The following is a 25,516-nucleotide window of genomic DNA, read 5'->3' on the forward strand; positions in this document are numbered from 1 at the left end:
CTGCCCTGACCCAAGACCTGGCCCGTTATTAGGAAACAGCGAAGAGAGACCTAGGCCTCAGGCTCCACTGGAGCCCAGCAGGAGGGAGGGACTGGGGGTGCAGCTGGGGCCATGCCGAGAGGGCGGTCCTTCCCCTAGACCTGCTCATCACACAGCCCCGCACCCAGGGCCAGCCAGACCTTGAACCGCACACAGACCGTCCCAGGTCCAGAACCCAGAGGGAGGCAGCCACGGTCCTACCCTCCGCATTTTCTCCCTCCCCCAGCTCAGAAGGGGGCGGTGTCCACGTGCGCCAGGGCGGCCTTTCCCTCCCGGGCCCGAAGTCCCTCGGCTGGCCTGGAGCGGGCGGCGGGGCCTCTGGCGAGTGTTGACCCAGGCATGTGACTCGGTGTGTGCTGTGCCGGCAGGAGATGCTGCAGGATAAGGGCCTGTCGGAGAGCGAGGAGGCCTTCCGGGCTCCGGGCTCAGCGCTCGGCGAGGCCAGCGCTTCCAACGCCGCCAACGCCCCCGAGCCCGCGCTGGCTGCTCCGGGCCTCAGCGGAGCCGCGCTGGGCAGCCCCCCGGGCCCCGCCGCCGAAGCCGCAGCTGCTGCCGCCGTCGCCGCAGAGCAGGTAGGGCCCGTGGCCGTCGGGCAGACGTTGGGCATCCGTCTGTCTATAGGGCCGCCTGCGTCTGCCAGTCCGCGCCAAAGAGGACAGGACTCGTTTCCCCGGGATCTGGTTGCGTCCTGGACTGTGTGCTCTGCTCCGCGGAGTCGGGCTCACACTCTGCCTCTGTCCCTCTTCTGCTTCGCGCCCTCGGGGCTCCTCTGGAACAGGCGGGGGAGGGCACCCTTTTGGCATCGGGGCGAGCCCGGGCCAAGTGTCCAGCTCCGACGACGCTGAGAGGGCGTGGGCGAAAGCCTGGTACCGGGAGGAAAGAGCGGATCCCAGCGGGTGCGAGCGGGGAGCCGCTGTGGGGACTTCCCTAAGAGGGTCTCAGTGATAACCTGATGATCACAATGAAAGGAACCCGTCTGTGCACGCCCTCAGCCTGCGTGGGTCTGCATAGGGTCTGCGGTTGCCCGCGTCCCTCCTGTGTCTGTGTGTCTGTCCTCAAGCCTGTGGCTACATCCCACTGCATGGAGTGTTTATGTTTGTGTGGTGTGTCATCTACCCTGACATATCAGTGTGTGTCCTCTGCAGACCACTATAGGTGCAGCTCCGAAGGAGTGGGTTTTAGCTACTTTTTAAAGTTTTTAAAAGCTACTTTTTAAAGTTTTTAAAGTTTTTAAAGTTAAAAGTTTAGCTACTTTTTAAAGTTTGAAAAATTCACCAATGGTACAGTATAATTTTATGAAATGAAACCTTCAGGCGAGGAGTCCTGCTCCTGACACTCTGCATAGTTCTTTGGGTCTGTGTTCTCAGTCCTCAGGGCTCCACATGGAGCCACAGCCCAGACCTACGTCAGTCCCCTTCCTTCTTGCCCTTAGACCATCGAGAATATCAAGGTTGGCCTGCATGAGAAGGAGCTCTGGAAGAAATTCCACGAGGCGGGCACCGAGATGATCATCACCAAGGCGGGCAGGTCAGCTCTGGGATGTTTACTTGGGGATTGGAAGATGACTGGTGGGAGCGATGGGGATCCCCAGGAGCTTGCTTAACAATCATCTCCGGCTGGAGCCAGGGGAGCGATGGGGGTCCCCTTGGGTGCTCTGACCTTAGCCCAGCGACATCCTACTGGGCCACAGAACTTCACCCAGGGGATTCCTCCTCTAAGAAGCCCAGAGGGATGGGAGGATGGGAGGGGCAGCTCTATGCAAATAAAATGCAAATAAGGATCTGGGGGTCAGAGGTCCCACTTCAAGCACCATCGGGCCCCTGTGGGGGGCTGCTTTGTCCTCCTCCTTTTGGGGACCTGTCTGGTTTATCAGGATTGCATTGATTGGGGACCCGGAGATGACCCTCAACAGATAGAAGAAGGGGACCTGATGGCGTTTTCCTATTTCCGTAACTTTTCCAGGGCAGCATGAACCCCAGATCTCTCATCCCAGGGGTGCTGTTCCTCTCTTGCCAGCAACCCCCTCGGCCAAGGGAAAGGCACCATTGGGCCCTGTGAGTGTGCTGTTTAGGGAGCAGCTCTGGGTGGCTGCCAAAAATAATGATTTATAAAGTGGAAACATCTTTAAAATGTGCTGGTGTCTGTGGGAGAGCCTGGAGGAGAGGGTGAGAGGAGGGAGATGCAGAGAGGGCAAGACCAGAGACTGGATGGGGCCGGGAGTCTTGAGCAGGGCAGGAAGGGCTTGGCCAGCAGTTATCAGTGAAGGGGGATTGACCCGCAGACAGAGAAGCTGGGGAGCTCAGGTGTAGGAACGACCCCCTCCCCACTTGCTCACAGTTGATTTTGGTCCCCGGGGACTGCATAGGTGTGAAAATGTCCCGTTGCCTGGCCGTGTGCCCATAATTCGGTTTTCCAAGGAATATGGTGGTGAAGCATCAATAGCCAGGAATGGGGAGTCAGACCGCAGCTGCTGGCATCTGTGCAACCCCCAGGCAAGAGTCTCTCCACTCTCTCATCCCTCTCTGCAAAACCATACATACATTTGTATGCAAAGCACTTAGCATAGCTCCTGGCCCATGTAAGCGGGGCCCTAAATGCTAGCTAAAATAAACGTAATTAGAGAAATGTCTGGCATCCGCTCAGCATTTTTCTTCGACTTTTTAAAGAACTCTGCTGACCTGCTCAGAGAACGGTGGGCTGTTCAAAAGAAACAAAAAGCTGGTGGTTTGCAGTGTGTGGTGTAGGAGTGCTGTGGCCCCTCCTGTCCGCTCCCTGGCAGGCACGCAGGGTTTCCTTTGTTTTGGGGGGGGGATAAAGGTCTGGGCACTTGGCCACCTGCCCCAGTAGGTGGCAAGGGCGCCTGAGGATGGGGCCTGAATTTGCTACATTTGGGCGATGAGGAAGGAGGACACACGAGGGGAACCCAGTAGAGGGTGCCACTTGGAATAGTCCTTGAGTTCAGTGGGGAGCCAGGTGTCACAAGCCTTGCCTCTTCCTAGCTGAGCGCACTTTGGACACGTCTCTAAGCTTCCTGTGGCTCAACGGTGTTGGGTAAAACAGAGCTGGTGACTGCAGACTTACCTGCCATCCTTCCTTTCTTGGTTACTATGAGACTCAAACCAGGGGTCCTGTGAGCTATGTATGGTAAATTGTTGAGTGGATTATAGGTGTGAAGAGGGGGAATTTATTTCTTATGACTGCTAGAGTTGAGGGAGGTAAAGAAGAAAGAGAAATTTCCAGAATTTCCTTTTTAGGCAGCAGAAATAACCTTGTCTTTTGGAAATAAATGACCAGCACGTTCTTGGGGGCAAGCCTGGCTTCTGCTATTTAAAACAAAAGGCATTTGTGATTCTCCTCAGTGGGGTTTCCTGCAGCTGTATGGGTCCTCCTCCTTTCCTCCCCGCAACAGAGAGACTGACAGACAGACAGACAGACACACACACACACACACACACACACACCCATAGGTGCCAACCTCAGGCAGATGTTTGTGCCTGATCTTAGAGATGGACCTCAGGGAATGATGATAATTTTTAAGTGGCTGTGATGAAGTTGGCCAACTACGGTTTCATCACACTCTTTCATTTCTCTGGCGGAAAGTTATTTGTGCAACAGGTCTAGTCCTTACAAAAATCACTGGTCTCATTGCCCCTCCCTGTGGTTCTCACAGACCCTCTTTCCTCCTGCATAGCTGTTCGCTAACCTCAGAGACCAAAATCAGGGCTCTACCCACCCCCATGATCCCCTCCTCCTGCCTCCCCTGCCTGGGCAGCCTTGGGAGGCATCTTGCTTTGTTTGCGCTACCCTGCGGACTCCCAGTTCTCTTCTTCGTTCTCTTCTTCATATCTCTACCGGCACCCTTCCTGGGACACCTGCATTTCTTAGCAAAGGGTCTGGACTCTTCTCCTGAACCTTGAATCACAGATTCCTAGACTGCTCAAGCTGGAGGAAAACCGAGGGAATGTAAACCTTACCCCAGAGAAGAGAAGGCACTTGACTCTTATAGACAGAAGCAAGATTAGGCAGTTGCCGGGTCTGCACAAGTCAAATGGCTGACACTCCACCCCCAGAACAACACCCCAACTTTGAGAAATTCCCCGTTATTGCTTATTTACAAGGCATTCAATGTGGGGTTGTTGCTCTACCCTAGGGACCCTGGCTGGTTAGGGGCATGGTCATTGCTATCTGGTTGAGGGAGAGGCAGGCCCTGGAGAAGGGGAACCAGAATATTCTCAAGCTAGTTTGTCTTTGGGTCACAAGCCTCTTGCCTTAAGCCCTTGAAGGTCTGCAGGCCAAGCAGAGAATCATCCCTTTCATCGGATAGTGGTTTGGATTCTCAAACCATTTGATCTGGGGAATAAAATGCCAATCACATAGGGAGACATCAATTTCTGAATGCTCAGTAATCCCTGATGTCAGGTGTAAAATGGGGCCAGAATGCTCCAAGCCATTTTCTGTCCCTCTCAGGCTCCTGAACTCACAAGTTTTAAGCCGTTTGCTGCAGAGAGCAGACCCCTCCTCTCTCTACCTCCTTCACATCCCTGCCAAGCTTGATACATGTGAGAAACTGCATTTTCTCCCAAACATAGATAAAAATGAGCTCCACAAAAATTTAAATATAAACGTCCCCAAAATGAAAATTTCCTAACCGTTTGACTACTCTCCTCCTAGGTCATGGTTTTGCCACCAGATAAATCTCCACTATCAGCCTTCATAGCCTGCTGAGTTCAATGTTGCTTGTGTTAGTGACAGTGAATTTGCGTTTGAAAAATGAACTACCGATGAGAACTCCTGTTGAACCTGTATTGTTTGTTATTCTGAGGCAAGGATTTGGCCCAGCTTAATCCGGGGCTTCAAAGCCAATTGCCCTTGCTCTGTATACAGAGCGTCAGAGCCCAGTGGCGTGGGTGATAAGACAAGTAAGGGTTGAAGACACTGGGAAAGTGGGTTGGGGAGAGAGTCCTTTGATCTCTTGCTAAAGTATTTTCTGAAAGCAAAAGTCTATCAGAAGGAAGTGTCTTTAAAAAAAAATCTGAGAAGCAACTGATCTCCCAAAACAGCATCCATTCCACACACCCTCACTCCTGCCTCCCACCTCAGGGAAAATATTTCTTAAAAATGCTTTGAGTGAATTAGAAAATTCTGTGTGTGTATAAAGTGGAAATAAATTATGAAGCTTTGCCATGCTCTCAGAAATAATTTTGCCTAGAAAGTTTGGTCTCAGTATAGGCAGTACCAGCAACACAGGCCCCCCTCCTCCAGCAAACTGAACCTTGGTTGATGGGACTTAATCTCTTCCCAGAAATCTCTCAAGATTCCCAGACACTAAGGATAGAAAGAAGAGTGGGGTTTTCTGCGGAACCCCATCTTTTGCCTGTTACTGGTTCCTTTCAGACTCTGAGCTCCGCTGCTGATATATTCTGATATATATCCGTATATATACGGATATATACAGTATCCGTATATACACGGATATAATTTTCAATGCCCATTTTATTGAAGTGGAAAATTCCTGCATAGAAATGAACGAACCTTAATTGTACAGCTCTAGAGACTTACACAAAATGAATACCCCCCATCAAAGCACCACCCAGATAAAGAAACAGAAGCGAATCCTCTCGTGTGCCTTCCCAACCCCCCACCACTCCCCGCCCCCCTCGAAGCCCCTCTCCCGACTTCTCACCCCTTCGATTTGGTTTTGTGCCTGTGTTTAAGGGAAGGCACATTTAGCTGCTCCTGGGGTTTCCGGGACCTCAGAGAAAGTCGGGTGCCGTCGTCGGGTTTGGGGTTTGGCGGCCTGGCTAGGTGGAGAGAATCTGGCTGGTCTCCTAGGTCCGGTTTACTCCCTGCACCCCCCTTCTGGGTTGGTGGGGGGCTCACAGGTCAAGGCCAGGAATTTGGCGAAGGCTCTGGCCCGGGAGCCGGGAGCCCCCGCGGCTCTCGGAGCCCAGCTGACCTTGCACGTCCCCTCTCAGCAGCGAGCGAGCAGCTGAGGGGTTGTTGCCAAAATCACAATGCCCCGAATCCCTTGCCCCGCGCCCCGCAAGCCTCCCACGCCGAGAAACGTCCAAGGAAGCTTATCTTAGCAGTTCATTCTAAAACCATTTCCGAGTACCAAGTAGATAAAGGCTCCAGCCCGCACCCTTTCAGAGCCTGTTTCATGATCAGAGGAGAAACCCCCGGCTTTCATCTCCTCCCGGGCGGCGGGGCGGGCGGCTTGTTTATTCCCCGGCGGAGCCGTTTCCGCGTGCGCCCGGAGCGCCGCTCTGCCTGCGGGGCCCGGAGCCCCGAGGGTCGCCAGGGGCGCGGACGGGAGGCCCGCGGGGCACAGGGAGGGGGTGGGGGAGAGGGCTGGACCGCGCGGGACTCGGGGGGTGGTTTGCCGCGGGGTATCTGGGACGGGCGAGCCAGCGATTCCCGGCCAGCGCGGGCGGCGGGGCACAGTGCGAGCCAGGCGGCTCCGAGTCCTTCCCTCTCCTCCCGGCCCTCCCTCCCCGACCCGCTGAGCTATTCATTTCCCCCCCAGGAGTGGTTTTCAGCTACATTTATGTCCTAAGTCACAGAAACAATTTACACCGCGCCCCATCCTTTCATGGATTTCAGTAGAGCGGGCCTTCACCGTGGACGGGGAGTCCCGAGGATGCCACAGCTCCCAGCCCCATTCTGCTGTCGGTGGCGGAGCCATGCCCACCTGGTGAACGTTCCCTTGCTGGGCCTCTAGGATCCAGCTTTAGCCCCCTCTGGCTCGGAGAAGAGGTTTGCAGTCTGCGTGGACCGTGTGTTTCCCCTGCACACGCAGCCTTTTCCCCACCGGGCTGCACCCTTCATTCTACCTGAGTCGTGCAGGTGGGGAAATGATAGTGCCCAGGGTCCCCAAGGCCTGCGTTCTCAGAAGCAGTCACCAAACTGGACCCTGACAGTTGGGGAGATGCTTATTCCAGTGAAAGCAGTGGAACTCACTGAGCCTCAATAGTTCAGCCTGGAGCAGTGGACTTTTGAACCCCTCTCTCAGACCAGATATCCCCTCCTGCAAGGGCTCCTGCCCTAAAAAGAGGGGAATTGGTAGGCAGGGGAGGCAGAGGCTGGGGAATACCTTCCTTCCCTGCCCAAGTCTTGGCAAAACCTCCCTGAGGGGGTTTTCCGTCAGGAATCTGGTCCATGGTCAGCTTCTGGGAAAAGCCAAATCACAGGACCCCAGCTCAGTGCCTGGAGGAGCTGAGCCAAGGATGCTTATAGGCCTTCTAAAATGCATTTAGCCAATGTCAGCCTGGCCTCCTGAGACACTGAGATGAAGGGCAGTAGGGAGTAGGAGAAGGGGAGAGGCAGGGTCCTTCACCCTCCTCTCAGCCTGGGTTAGGGAGACTATTCCAGTGGCAAGGAGCCATTTTCTCCCAGGCCCCCTTGGTAGATACTGGCCTGAGTGGGGAGGGGGTGGGGGCAGCCATATCTGTCCTCTGCCTTTGCCACCTGGAGTGATTACAGGAGAAACAGGCTAAGGCTAAGTTCAGGGCACGGGTGCCAGGTCAGCCCAAGCATAGCCAGGGCTGCCCCATTTTGTGGCAGTTTCTGTAACAGTTACAAAATGGTGGCCTGGAGGGGACAGGATTCTTGGCCTTCCCCCAGGGAGGAGGGGAGGTGAGGCAGCTGCTGCCGTCCCCACTTCAGCTTCAGGCCTATCAGGGAAGAGGCTGAGCTGGGAAAGAGGGTGGTGCAGGCTGCAGCTGTGCCCCCAGGCCAGGCAGGGACTGGTTAGCAGGAGGCAGGACTGGGTTCCTGAGCCCTCTCACTTCCCCTGTTCCTGGAGAGGGGGTGGGGTGGACATTTGAAAATGCTTTCAATTGACATCTGAGACAAATTCTTCCAGAGGGTTTATAAGTCCCTAGACTTGCTGCTAGAACTTCCCTCCTCCCTCCAGACACACACACACACACACGCACACATGCGCACTCCACTGTGTGCTCAAGTACAGGGGCTCGGGCATACACAGGGCCAAACACCTCCCACGTCCCTGGCCACTGCAGTGCTCTCACAGGCCTTTCCTCCCACAAGAAAGAGGGTGAGCAGGCTGGGGCTGAGCCAGGGGTAGAACTGAACCTCCTACCTCCGGGTCCTGGCCGGGGCTTGCTGTAGGTCGGCCAGCTTATTGGAGGCCTTGATCCCTTCTGGCCAGGTAAGATGGAACCCTGTTGACAAAACGAGGGGCTCCAATCATCTGTTTGAGGTGTCTAGGGCAGCTTCTCTTGAGGTTCCCCTTATAGACTCTCAGCTTAGTGAGGAGACAGAGGACCACTTGATGGCTTTCCTTGAGGGGACTGGTTGGGCAGGGTCCTAACTCAGGGGATTTGCTTCCTGACACCTTAACATCTTCAGTCAGGTTTGGATTGGCCTCTCTCTTGGGGAAACACCTCTGTGGGAGATCAGCTAGGAAAGGGTGGGGGTGTCTGAGGAGGATTGTGAGGAAGCTCTGTCTGCCCCTCTGGGGAGACCCAGTATCAGGGGCCTAGTGACCAGGGGGCAGAGCGGCGCCCTTGTAGGTTTGTGTGCATGCTGTTGTTCATGTGTGTGAATGGGGGTCTGGGGAAGCCCTTCTCTAGAATAGTCACTGAGCCTGAGGGTCTCAGGCTTAGCAAGGGCTATGGAAACTGGAAAACATCCTATTTTTTAGTGAGTCCATGTTCACAGAGGTCTGTCGTCCACCGGTTTGTGGAGGGAAGAGTGCAGTGAGGGCCAGTGGTAAGAGTCACAAATGGATTCAGTGAATCCACACACCAGCCTATGAGATAGGTGGTAATATCCCCATTTTAGAGATAAGGAAATCCAAGGCACAGAGAGATCCAAGCAAATTGCTCAACACCTCACAACTTGTCAGTGGTGGGGCTCATGGCACAGTGGTTCTAGAATCTGTGCTTTTCTCCATGAGGCTCCTGAACTGACTTCCCCTGGTCCCCGGTTAATGTGCATAGGCCCAGGCAAGGTCTTCACACAGTTAAACACTTTTGCTAAACACTCCAAAGGAATCCAAAGACCTAGCAGCGCTTTCCTGTTTTCCCATGAATTGGTTTGAAGTCTGAGGGTTTCCACCTAGAAAAGGCCCAGAGGAGACACTCCATTGATGACAGAAGCAGCTGACAGTGACTTTGAGGTCTTTTGCTCTGGCCCCTGTAATGGCAGCCCAGAACTTCAGTTGTGTATGGACAAAGGACAGAAGTGAAATTAAGCAGCTAGGTTGGTGCTGAAATCTTCTCTTGTGACCCTGAGGGTTCCTATGCCTTAGGTGCTCACAGCCAGGAGGACTAAAGCCAGGTAAGCCCTCTTCCTAGACACAGCTCCTGGGGCTCAGAGCATCAGGTGCAGGCCTTCCCTTGTGTAGGGGGAGGCTGAGGCCAGAGAGGGAACGGCCTTACCCAGCTTACAGTTCTGATATAGGGCCTTCTGTCCCCTCGCCCCTGTGTGCCATCTCTCCTGGTGCTCTATGCCTCTGCCTCACACCTTGGTGCCCCCCAGGAGGATGTTCCCCAGCTACAAGGTCAAAGTCACAGGCATGAACCCCAAGACCAAGTACATCCTGCTGATTGATATCGTCCCCGCTGATGACCACCGCTACAAGTTCTGTGACAACAAATGGTAAGAACCTGGGGCCCTCACAACCCCCGTCTTCTCCCCCCCACCCACCACCTGATGTTTGGTCCAGGGACTCACCAGTTAGCTCCAAGGATTGCCTGGACAGGTAGACTTGGGAACCAAACTTGCAGGGGCTGCGGGGCCCCAAATGTTTGTCCACCTGCTGCCGAAGGGGCTGGGGCTAGAAATGAGCTGCATTATTTGGTGGCTTTCGAGAGTCTATTCTCTCCCTCCAGCTGTGGACAGATGGGATTGGGGACTATGCTGTGGGGTGAGAGATGGACACCAATGCAGGATAGACACAGGCTCTGGTTGGGCTGCACTGGGGAGGAGGATGGGAGCTATTTTCTTGAGGGACGTTGATTCGGATGGTTAGCACCCAGGTGCCTGGTGTGTGGCGTCTTCTGCTGCTTTTCCACTTGCTCATTGTCTGGCTGTGAGCCCTTCCTTTAAGCGGTTCATCCACAGTGAGGGGCAGCTGCCTGGTGGTTGGAGGACGGGACCCTCCGGCAAGGGGCTGGGAGAAACAAGTCGGTTGTAGGGTAAATAAATATTTACCCAGGGGCTGGGTAAATAAACACTGGGCTGCTTTTCCTACGGCCACCTCCTCTGTACACTTACACTGTCTATCCCCTGAGCCCAGGACGCTGCTCAAGTTGAAAGAGGGATTGAATGAATTAGCAACCAGCTGGGATGTGGGCTCCACAGTGGGCTGGTAGTAGGGTCAGCAGAGACTGGGCCGAGTTGGCAGGATTCAGTGCCAGGTCCTAGCAAGAGTCGTATTTCTATTTCTTCTCTCTTCAGGTTGAATTATCATTCAGAGCAGACTGTAGCGGAGGGGACAGTTACTAATTAATTTCTTTGGGGGTAAACACTATATTGGAGACAAGCAATTTGAAAGCTGTCTAGGTCCTCTAAGAAGCTCCCTCCAAATAATATAAATTATAACATATCAAATTGAAAGGATAACACGTATACAGAAGTACCTAAATCTGCCCACAATATATTTGTGATTAGCCCCATTCTTTGAAGTAAATAATTACATCTGTCTGTAACTTCCCTTTCTCTCTATACTTCAATCAAATAAAAGATTCAGAGTCGCCGCCCCTCCCCAGCACGCTGACCTCTGACTCTCTGACTCCTCTGACTCAAACTCCCAAAGCCCTAAATTGAGAGTATAGGATAAGCAGTGATTCCCACCGCCCGCCCCCTCCCCCCCCCATCAGGTTTATGGGGATTTGCTCTCAGAGGGGGCAGGGAATCTGGGCTTTTCCAGACCCCAGAGTAATCAGCTGCTGTGGTTCTGTCTGCTCTGTTGGCAGGATGGTGGCAGGGAAGGCTGAGCCCGCCATGCCAGGAAGGCTCTATGTCCACCCCGATTCTCCCGCCACTGGGGCGCACTGGATGCGCCAGCTCGTCTCCTTCCAGAAGCTGAAGCTCACAAACAACCACCTGGACCCCTTCGGCCATGTAAGAAAGAGAATGCCTGGCCTTGAGAGCCAGTCCTGGCGCACCGCATTGCTGGTGGGGGGCTGGGTAGGGGTGGCGATGTGGAGACTCCACTCCGGGGATCCAGCTCCGGGCTTTGGTCCGCGCCTGGGCCAGAGTGAGGAAGGAGGCCGGGGTCTGAGTCCCGAGCCCCAAGGTGCTGCATCCCTCCCTTTACACTTGCTGGCTGAGTAACTTTGGGCAAGTTTCTTGGCCTTTTTGAGCCTTGGTTTTCTTATCTAGAAAGCTTTCGTGGTTGTGAGAATTAACTGAGAGAATGCGCAAGAAGCTCTGTGCACGTGGGAGGCTCTAAACAAATGGCAGCGGTTGACAAGGAAGATGATGATGGGTAAAATCTCTCTGCATCAGTGTCCCCAAATTTGGCCTTGCTGGAGCCTAATACACGTTAACTTTCTTGGGAAAGAGTCACTGATGAGTTCTGAGGCCTCTCTTTGGCATGAGCCGTCTGGCTGGCCTGGCAGCCCCTGCACTGTGGAAGGGAGGGCCTCACTCTGGCCCTGGTGGCCGCTCCTCCCTGGCCTTGCCCCGGACCTGGCTCTTACAAGGGAGACTCTACAGCCCAGGGATGCTGCCGCTGACGCCCCATCCAGGCTGCTAAGGCTCATTCTTTCCTCATCTGGCTCTGGCAGGCCCACAAAAAGCGTTTTATGTGGAAATTTTTAGCTCAAGTGTGTGGCAAACTGAAGTCTGGGGACCTGGTATTATCGGCCGGCCAGGGCACAGGCCAGGCCCCTCTCAGCTACCCATCCTTACTCTGGAAGTACAGGGTGGGGGTGGGGCGGGGCGGGGCACGGGAGCACCAGAGGCTGCTGGATGGAGCAGCAGAGGCTGCTGGATGCAGTTACCCAGGCTGTTCATGCAATCCTCAGGGTGTGGCTGGTGGTGGGGGACACAGGGGTAGGGCTGAGGGTGCAGGGATGTGCCTCTTTTCTACCTAAATTCTATCCCTAAGGGGCTGCATGCACATCAGAATCCTGTGAATCATAGTTCCTCGTGGAAAATGCCAGCAGTGGGTCATTTCTGAGTGGTATATAAGACAAGCAGCCCTTACTTCTAATTTTCTGAGTCCGTTCTGTTCTCTTCTGAGTTGGTAATCTATAAAAAAGTAACTAGGAGAAAGCTTAATTAGTGTAATTAACTCCTGACTTTCCCATTTTTAAGGGGTGCAGGTTTTCTGGTGCCATGCAGGCAGGTGCTGTGGGGGGTGTGGCAGAAAGATGCAGCCCCAACTTCTCATGGGGGCGGAGGCAAGCCATCCATCTAATGGGAAGGGTGGGCCAAGCCCCCACCTCCCAGAGCACGGGGCCTTTTAACAGAGGCACAGAAGGGCCTCCTGGGTCTTCCTGGACACTATCCTGGCCAAGACTTTGCTCCCCATGGGCTCCTACCAGGCCTCCCTTGCTTGCCCAAGTCATGGCACCAACCTGGAGAGGTTAACTAGGGCCTCTGTGGTGGGTGTGTGGGAACCTCACTGGCAGGCCTGTCTCTGCCCAACACTGCACACAGGGACCCCATGGCACTGACCACTGGGGTGAGCACAGAGCTTGGCAAGAGCTGGATCTTGGAGTGAGCAGTCAAATGTACCCAGAGACAGAGTTCTGGTGAGAATGTTGGAGGCATGGCTTGCTACCATGGTTCCCAGCTGCAGGGAGTCCTGAGAGGACTCTTCAAACCCTTACCCCCTCCCCAAACCCCTACAGAAGGTGGCAGGGGTGGGACGCAAGTGCTTGAAAAGTGGGGATTTTTTAAGAAGTGGGAGAGAGACTGGCCTTTCTAGCCCAGCAGTAGATTTTCCCAGCCTGGCAAGCTCCTCAGGTGCTCTGGAGTCCACAAGGGGTTTGCAGTAATCCTGCATATTGTCTTGAGTCTGAGCCCCTGAGGCTGCCTGAGGGGCAGGTGCCCCTGGCTACACTCACCACATCTGCCTGGAGCTCATCTTTCCTTGGCGATAGGGATACTCCCCATACTAACTCAGCTCTCTGCAGAGGGTTGACATACAGAGCCTTTTCCTTCTCCCCCAGCCCTGCATCTGCCCAGCATGAGCAGCTTAGTGGTTACAGCACCCCGTGTATGGTGGCGGGACCCAGAGACAAGGCCATTGTCTCAGGGGCTGGGTGTGAAGGATCTGTCTTGGACCCATACCTGTTCCCAGTCCAGGGTTCTTTTGGCTTCTCCGCCTGTTTTTTCTGTACCCAGGGCTTGAGCTGTCCTATCTTCAGTCATTTGGAGCATCCCTGGAGAGGGAGCAGCTTTTGACCATGCAGGCAAGGGCTGTGGAGGATGGAGTCCTAGATAAGCCGGGTGGACCTGGGCTTTCTGCTTGTTGGCCTGCTCCGGTGGGGCTGTTGAGCCCTTCGTCACCCTGGCTTCTCAGTGCAGGAGCCTGGGAAAGAGCTATGTGCAGGAGCCTGGGAAAGAGCTATGTCTGCCCCAAACAAGCCCTTCCTTCTGCACTGCTCACCTCCACAGTTTCAGCTTTCCTTGAAACCTCCCGGACCTTGAGGCACATTCTCAACCAAGTGAACTTTGGACTTTTGGCTTGGGTCTTCTAGTATCTCAGGGATTTTAGCTGAGGCCTTTCATTTGCAGCCCACCCCTGGGAAAAGGTTCAGGGTCCCAGTGAGGGCCTGGGCAGGGCAGCCAGTCCCACATACAGGCCAGAGGGACCCCTCGGACCACATGGCCCACATGTTCTAGGACCGGGTTCTGCCTAGAAAACCCCTGGTGGGTATTGGTTGCAGTCCGGGAGGGCCCTCTATTCCTTCCTGGGGTAGGCTCAGGGTATTACCACCAGTAATACCCTGGGAGTAAGTTTCTGGGAGTAAGCCTAAACCCAGAGATGGGCAGAAAGGATCAGGGGGTGCTGGGCAGGACCGAGCCTTAGGGCCCCAATTCAGCTCCACTTCTGTTCCTCTGCCTAGAGAGGGGCAGGTGCTCATTGCTTCCTACTTGCACTGCCTCCCGCCCCCACAGGGTCCTGGGCCAGGACACCAAGAAATGGTAAGAGAAGCAGCTTCGGGAAATTGAGAAGGGCCTCCCCGAGATAGGGCCTGTCTCCTGCAGCAGGACTTGGTGATGGCTGGGTCTTACTTTTCTCCTGATCTGGAGGCAGGGAGCCAATGACTGCAGCAGGGTGTGTCTGTGCGTCTGTGTGTGAGAAGAGAGACCTCTTATGCCCCAGTACTCCCAGATTGCTGAGCTGGGAGACCAGCTTTACGATTTCTGACACAGTAAGTCTAACTGTTCCAGAGGCCGGGTTGGCTCCAGGCTGGGGGTATGGGCTGTGGCTCTTCGGTCACCAAGTGGCACAACAGTGTCCCCTTGGTGTGCCACCAAGTGGCACAACAGTGTCCCCTTGGTGTGTCACTTCCTCCACTGACCCCGGGCTTCCTCACTTAGTTAGTTATTCCTGAGCCTTGGGATCTAAGCTCAAATGCCCCTTCTTCAAGGAGACAGTTCAGGGTCCCCATTACACGCTCCCAACGTGCCATCCACCTTTCTGTCCTAGTCCTTACTGCAGTTAGGATTTTATTTATTTAAAGATTTATTTATTTATTTTAGGAGTGAGGGGTGGAGGGAGAAGGAGAGAGAATCCTCAGCAGACTCCGCGATGAACACAGAGCTTGACTTGGGGCTCCATCCAATGACCCCGAGATCACAACCGAGACCACAAGCCGAAACCAAGAGTCAGATGCTTAACCAACTGCGCCACACAGGCAGCCCCTAGAATTTTATACTTATAAACCAGATTTGTTTTTGAATAGGAAATATACAGTTCCATGATTTAAAAACAAATCAATGAGTAAATAAAAAATGTCTGTAATAAACCATTTTTCTCCTCTGGTTCTCCATCTCCCAGGTTCTTCTAATCCCGGGCACAGCTAACCGCTGTAAATAATTTCTTTTTGGCATTTCTTTTTTGCATAAACGAATTCTGCAGGATGCAGAATCTCAAGTCCTTCCTTTCATATGCAAAAGGTAGTACACTATAAAAGCTTTTTGTACCTTGCTTTGTAAACAGTATAACATGGAGATCATACCATTCATCTAGAGCTTCCTTTGATTCCTTTCCTTATAGCCGCATAGAATTTCATTGTGCGATGATGGTTCCATAAATCATGTAGCCAGTCCTTACTGAAGAAATGAAGATGCCTGTTTTTGCTCTTTCTATTAAACTGGTACATATATCACTTTACACCTGCGTCAAGTATCTCTGCGTGGCGAGTTGCTTGCTCCGAGGTGTTTGGATTTGTAACTTGTGGTTTCGCCCTCCATCGGAGTCCTATTGATAATGTATTCCTGCCATGGCTGGAGCCTTCCCAGCAGGTGGGAGAGACGTTCGGGGCTTTTCCCGGTGTGAGCGGTAAACTGTAGATGCTGGTTGTAGTTTCAGTTTGCATTTCCTTTATTCTCAGTGAAGTTAAACATCTTTTTCCCTCTTCTGTGAACTGCTGTTCCTATCCTTTGCTAATTTTTTCTCTCAGATTTTTGAGCAGTTATCCATTCTAGGAGCTTATATAAACGAGGAAGGCATAGCCCCTGTATGTGACAGGAACTGCTCATGTGTTTTCCCAGTTTGCAATTTGCCTTGTGACTTTGCCTATAGGGGTATTCCCACACAGAAGCTTTTGACTGAAAATATTGCTCCTTTCCTTATGGATTCTGGATTTTGTGTGACTGAAAGCCCTTACCCACTCCTTATTTTGAAGGAAAATTTCTTCTGTTTTCTTCTAATATTTTATGGATTTATTTTTACATTTAAACCATTGATCCTTTTGGAATTTATTCTGGCATTCAATAGGAGGTGTGAATCCAACTTTTTTTTTTTTTTTTTAAAGGCTATCCAGTTGTCCTCACACCAATAATTGACTGGTTCTCTTTCCCTCCTGGCTTTAGTTGCCTTATTTCTGTACACTAAATCCCCCCTTGAATTTGTGTCTGGTCATGCGCCAGTGCCTTCGCTGTTGGGACTTCACGATAGGCTTTCGTGTCTGGCAGGGCTGGCCCCCGACTGCTCTTCTTTTGCAGAGTTTTCTTGGCTGTCTTATCTGTTTTTTTCATATGAACTTTACGAATCCGCATATAATTAAAAAAGAAACTTATTTGTATTTTTATTACTATCACTCAAAATTATAAATTGACTTAAGGAGGGATGGATAGGAATGCCTTTCTCTTTGTTGATGCCTGCTTTTTGTTTTTCAAAAGTGTCCTCAAGTTTTCTTCACCACAGGGATGCCTGGGTGGCTCCATTGTTAATTGTCTGCCTTTAGCATAGGTCCTGAACCCAGGGTTCTCGAATCAACCCAGGGTCCTGGGATCAAGTCCCATATCTGGCTCTCTCCTCAGCAGAGAGCCTGCTTCTCCCTCTCCCTCTGCTGCTCTGCTTACTTGTGTTATCTCTCACTCTCTCTCTTTCTCTCTCTGTCAAATAAATAAATAAATAAAATCTTTACCCCCCCCCCAAAGTTTTCTTCATCAGAACCTACATATTTTCAGTCAGGTATTTCGTCTTAGTCATCACTATTATAAATGTAGTCTTGGGGTACCTGGTGGCTCCGTTGGTTAAGCACCTGCCTTTGGCTCAGGCTGGAATTGAGCCCTGCAATGGGCTCCTTGCTCAGCAGGGAGTCTGCTTCTCCCTTTACCTCTCCCCCTGCTTTTGCTCATTCTCTCTCTGACAAATTGAAGAAAAAAACAAAAACAAAACCAAACAAACTTAAAAAAAAGATAAAAATTGGATAAACTTTAAAATACATAATAAATAAATACATTTATTTATTTACTACTTACTTTTGCCTGATTTTTGGATTAGTGACTTCCCCGACTAGATAGGAAACCATGCGGTTCTAAGTCACCATTGTATCCTAGTGCCTGCCACAGGGTCTGGCACATTGGGTGCTGGAAAGCAATAAGTGAATGAGAGAATTGGCTGGCAGGGGTGGGATTTAGCTAGAGAAGGCTTGTTCTCTGCCAGGGCTGAACTCCCTCCAAAGCTTATGCTGTCAGCATGTCAGTGGGGACCCAGTTATTGATCTCCCTCTTTTCCTCCTTTTCTCCCACATTTTTTGCACCCTGACAATGCGCTGAGCCCTTGCTGGGTGCGTTGGGAGACACAGATGCCTTGTACAACTCCGGATTGGGACTGGTGCTCTCCAGCCAGGGACATGTATGAGCTCAGGCTCTGGAATTATTCCAAAATCTAGCTCCACCTCTCACTGACTGTCTGAGGTTGGGTAGATGCCTTCACCTCTCTGAGCTGCAGGCCCCTTAGGCTGTGCCTAATGCACCCAATAATAATGCCCACTACACAGGGATGTTGTAAAGAGTACTTATTCGATGTGTGTAGGCTCCTCAGCACAGGGCCTGGCACATAGGCTATGCTCTGTGAACACCGCAGTGTCTGCGAGAGAAGGCAGAAAGCTTTCCGGGCCCCTGGGTTGCTGCCCTGGGAGTGAGGCCTAAGGCATACCTGGCCAAGGCCTCGTGAGTTGGCTAATGGGCTGCCCGACTCAGCTCTAGTCTGGGTCTTCTTTCAGCCAATCGCTTACCTTTCTGGGTCTCAGTTTTTTCCTCTTTTAGTGTAAGCTCTAGAACCTGCCTCTGTCCTTACCTCCTCGTAGGACTGGAGAGGGTAAGAAGGATGATGGAGGAGGTAGTCTTAAAAAGTAAAATTATGACACGGGGGAAATCTGGTTTTAATCTATGACAAAATGGACATTAGCCACACTTGTGCGGCTAGCATCCAGATACACTGTGTTCCGTGATGGACATAAGGGCCTGGTGAATCCTCGTCTCTCACAGTGTTGGGTTGACACTTTATCATTAATTTCTGAGCATGTTGTGGAGAGCAGTGTGTGCTCTCTCAAAGGCCATCTGGACTCTTCTCAGGATTCTGTCTCCAGCCAGCTATGTGTTCTTGGGCAAGTCACGTTCCCACTACAAGCCTCCTGTTCCTCATCTGTAAATTAGGAGGTTGGACTAGAATGATTTCTAAGGTCTGCCTCTTCATGTGCTTATGTTCTGTGATTCTAACGCAGATAAATCTCAACCTCATTGGCCAAGCACGCTAGGGTGATCTCTTGAGGAAATGGATGTTTGGCGCTATCACAGTTTGTTAAAATAGAACAGGCTTCTGAATTGTAGCCAGAACGTAATGAATCCCATGTCTGTAAAACAATGATGGGACCAGTTATGTAGTGGGGTTTGTTGACGTGGCTGGTCCATTTGGCCCAACGTCCTCTGCCACAAGTATAAATGTGAGACTCTGGCAAAGGAGATTAATGTGGCGCCTGAGGAACTTCCGAGTAAAGCCAGGTGTGAGTCACGGAGTTGGTTCCATGTTCTCCTGGGCTGTTGGGGCTGAAGCATCAGTTTAAAATTGCGTTGGTTCAATGAGCAGGACCTTCTTCCAGACACCTGTCTGGGTTCTAGAGTGTCTGAGTTATGAGCGGTGTTTGGGACCACTTCTTAGTCGAAGGCCTCCCTTTACAGATAGGGACCCCAATGACTGGGGGGAAAGAGCTTGCTCAAGACTTGCAGCTGCTGAGCAGAGATCCACTGAAGCTTCTGGACTCTTCCCGACTTCTCTGTGTCCAGGATTGCACCCCCTCTGGCTCCTCCCTGCCCTTCACGTCTGGCACTTTCTCTCTTCCCAGTTTTCCCTGCCAGCCAGACTGGTTCCCTCCCCTAGAGGGTGTATTTGGCAATCTCTCCACCTTAGTCAATGGAGGACCTTGTCTGATAGGCTAAGGAGTTTGGCCTTTATCCCAAGGGGCAAGAGGGAACCATCAAAGGTGGCATTATGAATATAAGACATTTATTGAGCTCTAAATGCTGGCAGGAATGGAGGGAGGAAAACTTGGGAGGCAAGAGGAAGAAATACAAAGCAAGTGGACAGTCCTCCTGGATGAACTGGAACGTTATAAGCAGGGGAGTGACCTGATCTGATGTGTAGCAGTGAAAATGGAGGGGGAGACAGGGAGGAGGTAGCCCCAAACCCAGAGAGAGATGGCAGGGGCAGAGGGGCGCTGAATAAGGGCTGGGCAGTGGGAACAGAGAGACATTTATCTTGTGGATGGAGTCATAGGACTTGGTCACTGACTGGACCTGGAGGTGAGTGACAGTGAGGAGTAGGGAGTTGATGGTACCCAGGGCTCTGGCCAGACTGACAGAGCCTAGGACTCCCCAGGTGGCCGAGGAGCAGGGTGCGTGCTGTCATCTGTCTGATGGTATCCTTGAGGGACAGCCCAGCCTCACTGTGCTGGTGCCTGGCATCACTTAGATCTGTCAGTCCACTGGCTGTGTCCTCTCCAACTGGCCAGGGGCTAGTCCTGCCGCCGGGGATGGCAGCACGCTGTGCACAGGTTTAATCGCGAATTTTGACCTGAAAAATGCCTTAGAGGCTGCCTTGCACTTACTAGTTCCTGTCTGAGGGTAAAGGAGCCCAGAGGTACAAAAGGAGTAAAAAATACGGTGCTTTCTCTTTTTCTCTTGAGGAGTTCACAGTTTAATTAAAGGGACAAGCAGGAATAGGAAACCACTAGGGAACAACAGAACAGCCAAGTAGACAATGTGTAGGGAGGAAGTTTCAGAATCAGGGATTCACAACAGGACCTAGTGATCTGGGAAGGCTTCCCGGAAGAGTCAGGTTTAGAGAAGATAACCCTAGAAGGTGAGAAAGAGGGGAAAAGGAAGATCAAGCCAAAGGAACTGCATGTGAAAAGGCCAGGAAGTAGGACCCTGGGGACTTCTGGAGACATCTTGACCACCTCTCAGGGGTTTAGTTTCCTGGTCTTCTGGGGAACTTGGGTCCTTTGTGGACTCCTGCAGCTGGGGGGCAGTGCGGGGTGGCAGAATAACCTAAAGGGACTGAGAGGTGTTTCCCAAGACCTATACCCTATCCCCAACCTCTTGGAAACAGATGTCCATTGAGGCCTCCCGAGGCAGGACTTGTGTCCACTCTGCGTTTGTTTATCTGGCAGGCCCCCAGTTGGGCAATGGGTCCTTAGCTGCAGGCCCTGGCTGGGGGCTTGGGGTCCTCTGTATCTGCCCCAGAGGGTCCAGAGATTTGTCACGGGAGGCTGTCACAGCCAGTGCAGAAGGCAGAAAAACTAGCTCTGCTGGATGGAGAGACCCAGCCAAGACCAGGAGCCCAGGGAGAGCCAGAGGCCGTGGCCCAGCTGCTGCCCCACCTTGCTCCTCAGCTGTGCCTGTCCCCTGGGCTGTCTCTGTCCCCAGGCCGTGCTGAATGTGGCACCTTTCCCTAGACTAAACTTCTGCCTTGGTGTGCCCTAGAAAAGCCTAGTTCCGGCCCTTCTTCTGGCACTCTGGTCACTCAGGGTTTTAATCTGGCCCCAGACCTGTCCCTGGGAACTGGGAAGATGGGAGCCAGCAGGGCTAGCCCAGGAAGGGGCACTCCTAGAAGGAAAGGAAGGAGAGAAAGGAGCTCAGAGAGTAATGGGGCCAGAGAGCCAGCCTTGCCCAGCCAGAATAGGAGCCAAAGGGTTAACAAAAGCAGCGGTGCTGATAAAATGCCCCAAATTCCTGGTCCTGCCTCCAATAGGGAGGGCATCTGGCAAATGTCAACGATAAAAAATACATTTTAATGGCACATGATGCAGCCGCTACCGTGGGACACAGCCGAATGAAGCAGGCTTGGAGCCGCAACTACTGTGTGTTACTCCCAGGGCTCCAGGGCCAAGCCTCCTGGGTTCTTCTGGGCTGGTGGGTTGACCCACCTCCCCAGCCCCAGGCATCCTCAAGGGCCTGTAGGTGCGTGGGGCCTCTGGCCTTCTCTGGCATTATTTCTAGAACTTTGCTATCTCCTACCCTGACACCTGGAACTCTAGCTTATGACGGAGCTTCCCTCCAGGCTGTGAGCAGCCTTGAGCAGGTCTGCGGGCAGGATGCGTCTGGGTCTGCCGGATTCCCTTCAGCAGGCCTCTGCAAATGTTGAAACAGATGAAAAAACTCCAAGTGGGACACTCTCCTCAGCTCCTCCCCCATGTTGCACCCCTGGCAGGCATCTTTATGAAAAGCGGGTCATACAGCAGTGTGGGGGCGGGGGGTGAGGAACAGGAGAGGCAGGAGAGGAGCAGGATGGGCAGGGTGAATGGGCAGCTGGAGCAGGAAACCTGAGGGAGATGAGTTACGAATTAGGATCCTGTTTTACAAATATGAAAACTGAGGCTCAGAGAAGTCCAGTGACTTTCCTGAGGTCACACAGCGAGTCAGTGACACCCTGGGCCTTTGCCTACAGCTTGGAATTCCACCTGCTACGCAGTGCTGAGGTCACTTGGGCTTTAAACTATTCAGTTCTCCATTACTGCAGTGAAACATCTGTGCCATCAGGAAGGTCTTGGGGCCAGGCATTCGTTCTGGAGCGGAGGGGCTGAGCGGGGGCCATGGGGGCTGAGCTGGAGTCCAGGAGCCTGCTTCTTCACTTGGGAGCATTAGCACCTTTCTGGCCTGTCCCAGGAGTCAGGCCCTGGAACCTGGGCTTTTAGCAGAATGAAAGCCAGCCTGAGGCCAGCTGACTGAGACCACGGAAGAGAGGGTGGGGACCTAGAGCTCAGAAGGAGACCCTTGTCTTCCAGATCATCCTCAACTCCATGCACAAGTACCAGCCAAGGCTACACATCGTGAAGGCTGATGAGAACAATGCTTTCGGCTCCAAAAACACAGCCTTCTGCACCCATGTGTTCCCAGAGACTTCCTTCATCTCCGTGACCTCCTACCAGAATCACAAGGTATAGCCAGCCCCCACCACTGACCCTGCCTGGCATCTCTGTGCCATCAGGGAGGCAGGAAGGGAAGCCCCCATGCCTGGGGCAGAGGTGCCTTGGACACCTGGACTGTCCCTCAGAGCAGTGAGAAAGCAAATGCTGAGTAGGAAGGGAGACCAGATTCCTAAATCTCCAGTGTGAAGTAATTATGGGGAATGGACAAAGTCGGCACTGTAAGAACCAAGAGCGTGGATCTTGCCTTGTGGCTTGAGTGTTAGGCCATTTTGTGCTACAAACTTCTTGGCCCTGCTGGGATTCAAAGATCGGACTCAGGGCCTGCCAGGAAAGGGGAAAGATTGGGGAAAGGAGCCTCAGGGCACGGTCAGCTGTGTGGGAGCCGGGAGACTGAGCCTGCTTCAGCCAGTGGTCAGGTGGGTCTAACTCCCGCCCTGCCACACCCCTCCCCAGCCTGACTGCCCCAAACCGCCTCTGGGTCCATGCATGGGCCATTCTTCCCTGTCCCTCTGCCGCTGCCCAGGCAACCCTTCTTAGGGGGCTTGTCACATCGTGCAAGGGACTAGCCAGGTGGGCTTGGGGGATTGAGGAAGGGCCATAGGCTGTGGCAGATTTCAGGCAGAAGAGTAACAGATTTGCATTTAGTATGGTCCCTCAGAAGCTGACGTGGCAGATGGCCTGGCTGGGGTGACACAGATGTGAAGCTGTGAGAGGCACACAGATAGGAGAACAGGAGGCAGAGTCAGAAGGTCTGCAGTGAGGAGAATGGATGGGAGACAGCAAGGAGCCAGTCGTGGATGGAGAGGGCCGGGAGGACTCGGCAAGGCTGCCGGCCAGCTGGCCGAGGGCTGGGGTATACACTGTCCCTTGACTCTGCCCAGAGCTCTGAACAACAGTCTGGGACGGGGAGGAGGACCAGCTCAGTCCTCTACTATGGCGACTCTGTGTGTCCTCTCCTGACAGATCACACAGCTGAAAATTGAGAACAACCCTTTTGCCAAGGGATTCCGGGGCAGTGACGACAGTGACCTGCGTGTGGCCCGGCTGCAGAGGTGGGGCTGCCTGGTCCGGGGGCAGGATGAGGGTCGGGGGTAGGGGCGCAGACTGGGTTCAGGAGAACGAAGGGTAACCCTCAAAGTATCTTTCCTCTCTTCCTGTCTTCCCGTCCCTGTCCTCCCCGCCTCGCCAGCAAAGAATATCCTGTGATCTCCAAAAGCATCATGAGGCAGAGGCTCGTCTCCACCCAGCTCTCAGCCAAGCCTGACGTCAGCCCCCTGCACGGTGCCCATCAGGCGCTCCAGCACTACCAGTACGAGAACGGGGCTCACATGCAGTTCGCCCCTGCTGAGCCACAGGACCTTCCCCTCAACACCTTCCCAGCCCAGAGGGACTCCAGCCTCTTCTACCACTGCCTGAAAAGACGAGGTAGTTCTCTCATAGGCTGGAAGCCCTAGAGGGTCAGACAAGGGGTAAAGCTCTTCCTACAAACACTCTCCACCATATGTGCGAACATTCATGCTCTGTGGGCACACACCTGTGCGTGTGTGTGTGCATGTACACACACATATACACGCACACGCACATACCTGGTTATCGTGTGGCCTGGGAGAACAAACCTGGAGGGTTAGGAACATGGCCGGCTTAGTGCAGGGATGTTGATTCTTTTTTTTTTTTTTTTAAAGATTTTATTTATTTATTTGACAGACAGAGATCACAAGTAGATAGAGAGGCAGGCAGAGAGAGAGAGAGAGAGGGAGGGAAGCAGGCTCCCCGCTGAGCAGAGAGCCCGATGCGGGACTCGATCCCAGGACCCTGAGATCATGACCTGAGCCGAAGGCAGCGGCTTAACCCACTGAGCCACCCAGGCGCCCCAGGGATGTTGATTCTTGATTTTAATCCTCACAGACCACTTCTGGCCTTGATGTCCCCAGGACCCCGGTGGGTACCCCTGCCCAGTGCCAGGTGCTTTTTATAGCCACTGATCAGAGCCTTCACGGGGTGGGCGCATCACATAAAGTCACATGGGCTTTGTCTCTAAGCCTGCGAGGAGGCCGACACCTCAGGGTCCAGAGGTGTGGGGACTGGAGCTATCGTTTTTCAAAGCACCCTCAATCCTAAAACAGGGGTGACCCAGGGGATATGCCACTCCAGACAGTCAAGCCGTCATGGCTGAGGACATGGAAAGACACACATAGGTGGTTTGAAGCAGCTGATGTCATCTTTCCCCAAAGAGAGTATCAGCTTAGCCTTTAAAATCCAAGTCACCTTTTACTGATTGTCAGCTCTGTTTCCATTTTGTAAACACTGTTTGGTTGGAATCTGCATTATAACAATGCTGGGATTCCTTTGAACACATGTAGGGTTTACTTCCTCTTCTAAAAGCAACAGGAACGTGCCTGCAAGTATCTTTGGCTTGCTAAGGCCTTCCTGGGAGCTGAGGATTAAGGCAGAAACATTGTGGCTTTAATTTTCTGGCTAATTCAGACAGATGTGGCCTCTGGGCCTAGTTTGGCCTGGCAGTTGCCTCCACTTTCCTTGGCCAGGGTGGGCCTCGCCTAAGAATGCCAGGGCACATTAAGGCCTCTTCCCATCCCCAGGAGTCATGGTGGCAAAGGATGAAAGCTATATGCCGCCTGGCTGACCACATCACTGTGTGTCCACTGATGTGGTGTCCCCTGTGGCCTCTGAGCAGGGTCCATAATCTGACCACTTCTTGGCTGCTGCCACCTTATAAAAGCTGTAGCTGATTAAAGTGATTCTGAAAGCGCCATGGCCACATGGGATGAGGGGGCAAGTGCTAAGTGACAATGGCAGGCTGTCTTGGCATCCAAGAGGAGGGTTCTGGGCCCTGGGCTGGTGGAAATGGCTCTTCCTGAAGGTTTCTCTGTCTTCCAGCAGACAGTGCCCGCCATCTGGACTTACCCTGCAAGCGATCCTATCTGGAAGCTCCCCCGGCAGTGGGAGAGGATCATTATTTCCGTTCTCCCCCTCCCTATGACCAGCAGATGCTGAGCCCCTCCTACTGCAGTGAGGTGACCCCAAGAGAAGCCTGTATGTACTCAGGTTCGGGGCCGGAGATTGCTGGGGTGTCTGGGGTGGACGACTTGCCCCCGCCCCCCCTGAGCTGTAACATGTGGACGTCAGTTTCCCCGTACACAAGCTACAGTGTTCAGACAATGGAGACTGTGCCTTACCAGTCCTTCCCCACCCACTTCACCGCCACCACTATGATGCCTCGGCTGCCCACTCTCTCCGCGCAGAGCTCCCAGCCGCCGGGAAACACCCACTTCAGCGTCTACAATCAGCTCTCACAGTCTCAGGTCCGGGAGCGGGGCCCTGCTGCCTCCTTCCCCAGGGAGCGCGGCCTTCCCGCCGTGTGCGAGAGGAAGCCGCCCTCTCCACATCTGAATGCTGCCAATGAGTTTCTCTACTCTCAGAGCTTCTCCCTGTCCCGGGAAGCTTCCTTACAGTATCATTCAGGAATGGGAACGGTAGAGAACTGGACTGACGGATGACTCCCATGTCTATCGATAGCCCCAGGACCACGGTAATCCGGTGTTAACCTCTGTGGGTGGCCTGCGCTACCAAGAAACACGGAAAGGTATTTC

General features: G+C 53.1%; 1 protein-coding gene across 2 annotated transcripts; it reads left to right on the top strand.

The window, feature by feature from the left end:
* The first annotated feature begins 410 nt into the window (after window positions 1-410).
* On the top strand, window positions 411-25,423 carry TBX4 (T-box transcription factor 4). 2 transcript variants are annotated; one of them, XM_045986161.1, is made up of 8 exons: window positions 411-611; window positions 1,472-1,566; window positions 9,544-9,663; window positions 10,983-11,130; window positions 21,765-21,917; window positions 22,872-22,960; window positions 23,098-23,333; window positions 24,804-25,423. In XM_045986161.1, exons 1-8 carry the CDS (start codon window positions 411-413, stop codon window positions 25,421-25,423), a joined length of 1,662 nt encoding a protein of 553 aa, XP_045842117.1. The 2 variants fall into 2 exon arrangements, with proteins under 2 accessions (XP_045842117.1, XP_045842118.1); XM_045986162.1 differs by having other exon boundaries at window positions 24,807-25,423.
* Window positions 25,424-25,516: the final 93 nt, after the last annotated feature.

The sequence above is a fragment of the Meles meles genome, chromosome 18, assembly GCF_922984935.1.
Source record: "Meles meles chromosome 18, mMelMel3.1 paternal haplotype, whole genome shotgun sequence".
Classification (NCBI taxonomy): domain Eukaryota; kingdom Metazoa; phylum Chordata; class Mammalia; order Carnivora; family Mustelidae; genus Meles; species Meles meles.

What these genes read in the sequence shown, in the direction of transcription:
- TBX4 (XM_045986161.1), top strand. Translation starts at nt 411, where the DNA reads ATGCTGCAGGATAAGGGCCTGTCGGAGAGCGAGGAGGCCTTCCGGGCT. An exon ending in CCGCCGTCGCCGCAGAGCAG is followed by an intron (nt 612 to 1,471) that starts GTAGGGCCCGTG and finishes TCTTGCCCTTAG; the next exon opens with ACCATCGAGAATATCAAGGT. An exon ending in ACCTGGACCCCTTCGGCCAT is followed by an intron (nt 11,131 to 21,764) that starts GTAAGAAAGAGA and finishes CTTGTCTTCCAG; the next exon opens with ATCATCCTCAACTCCATGCA.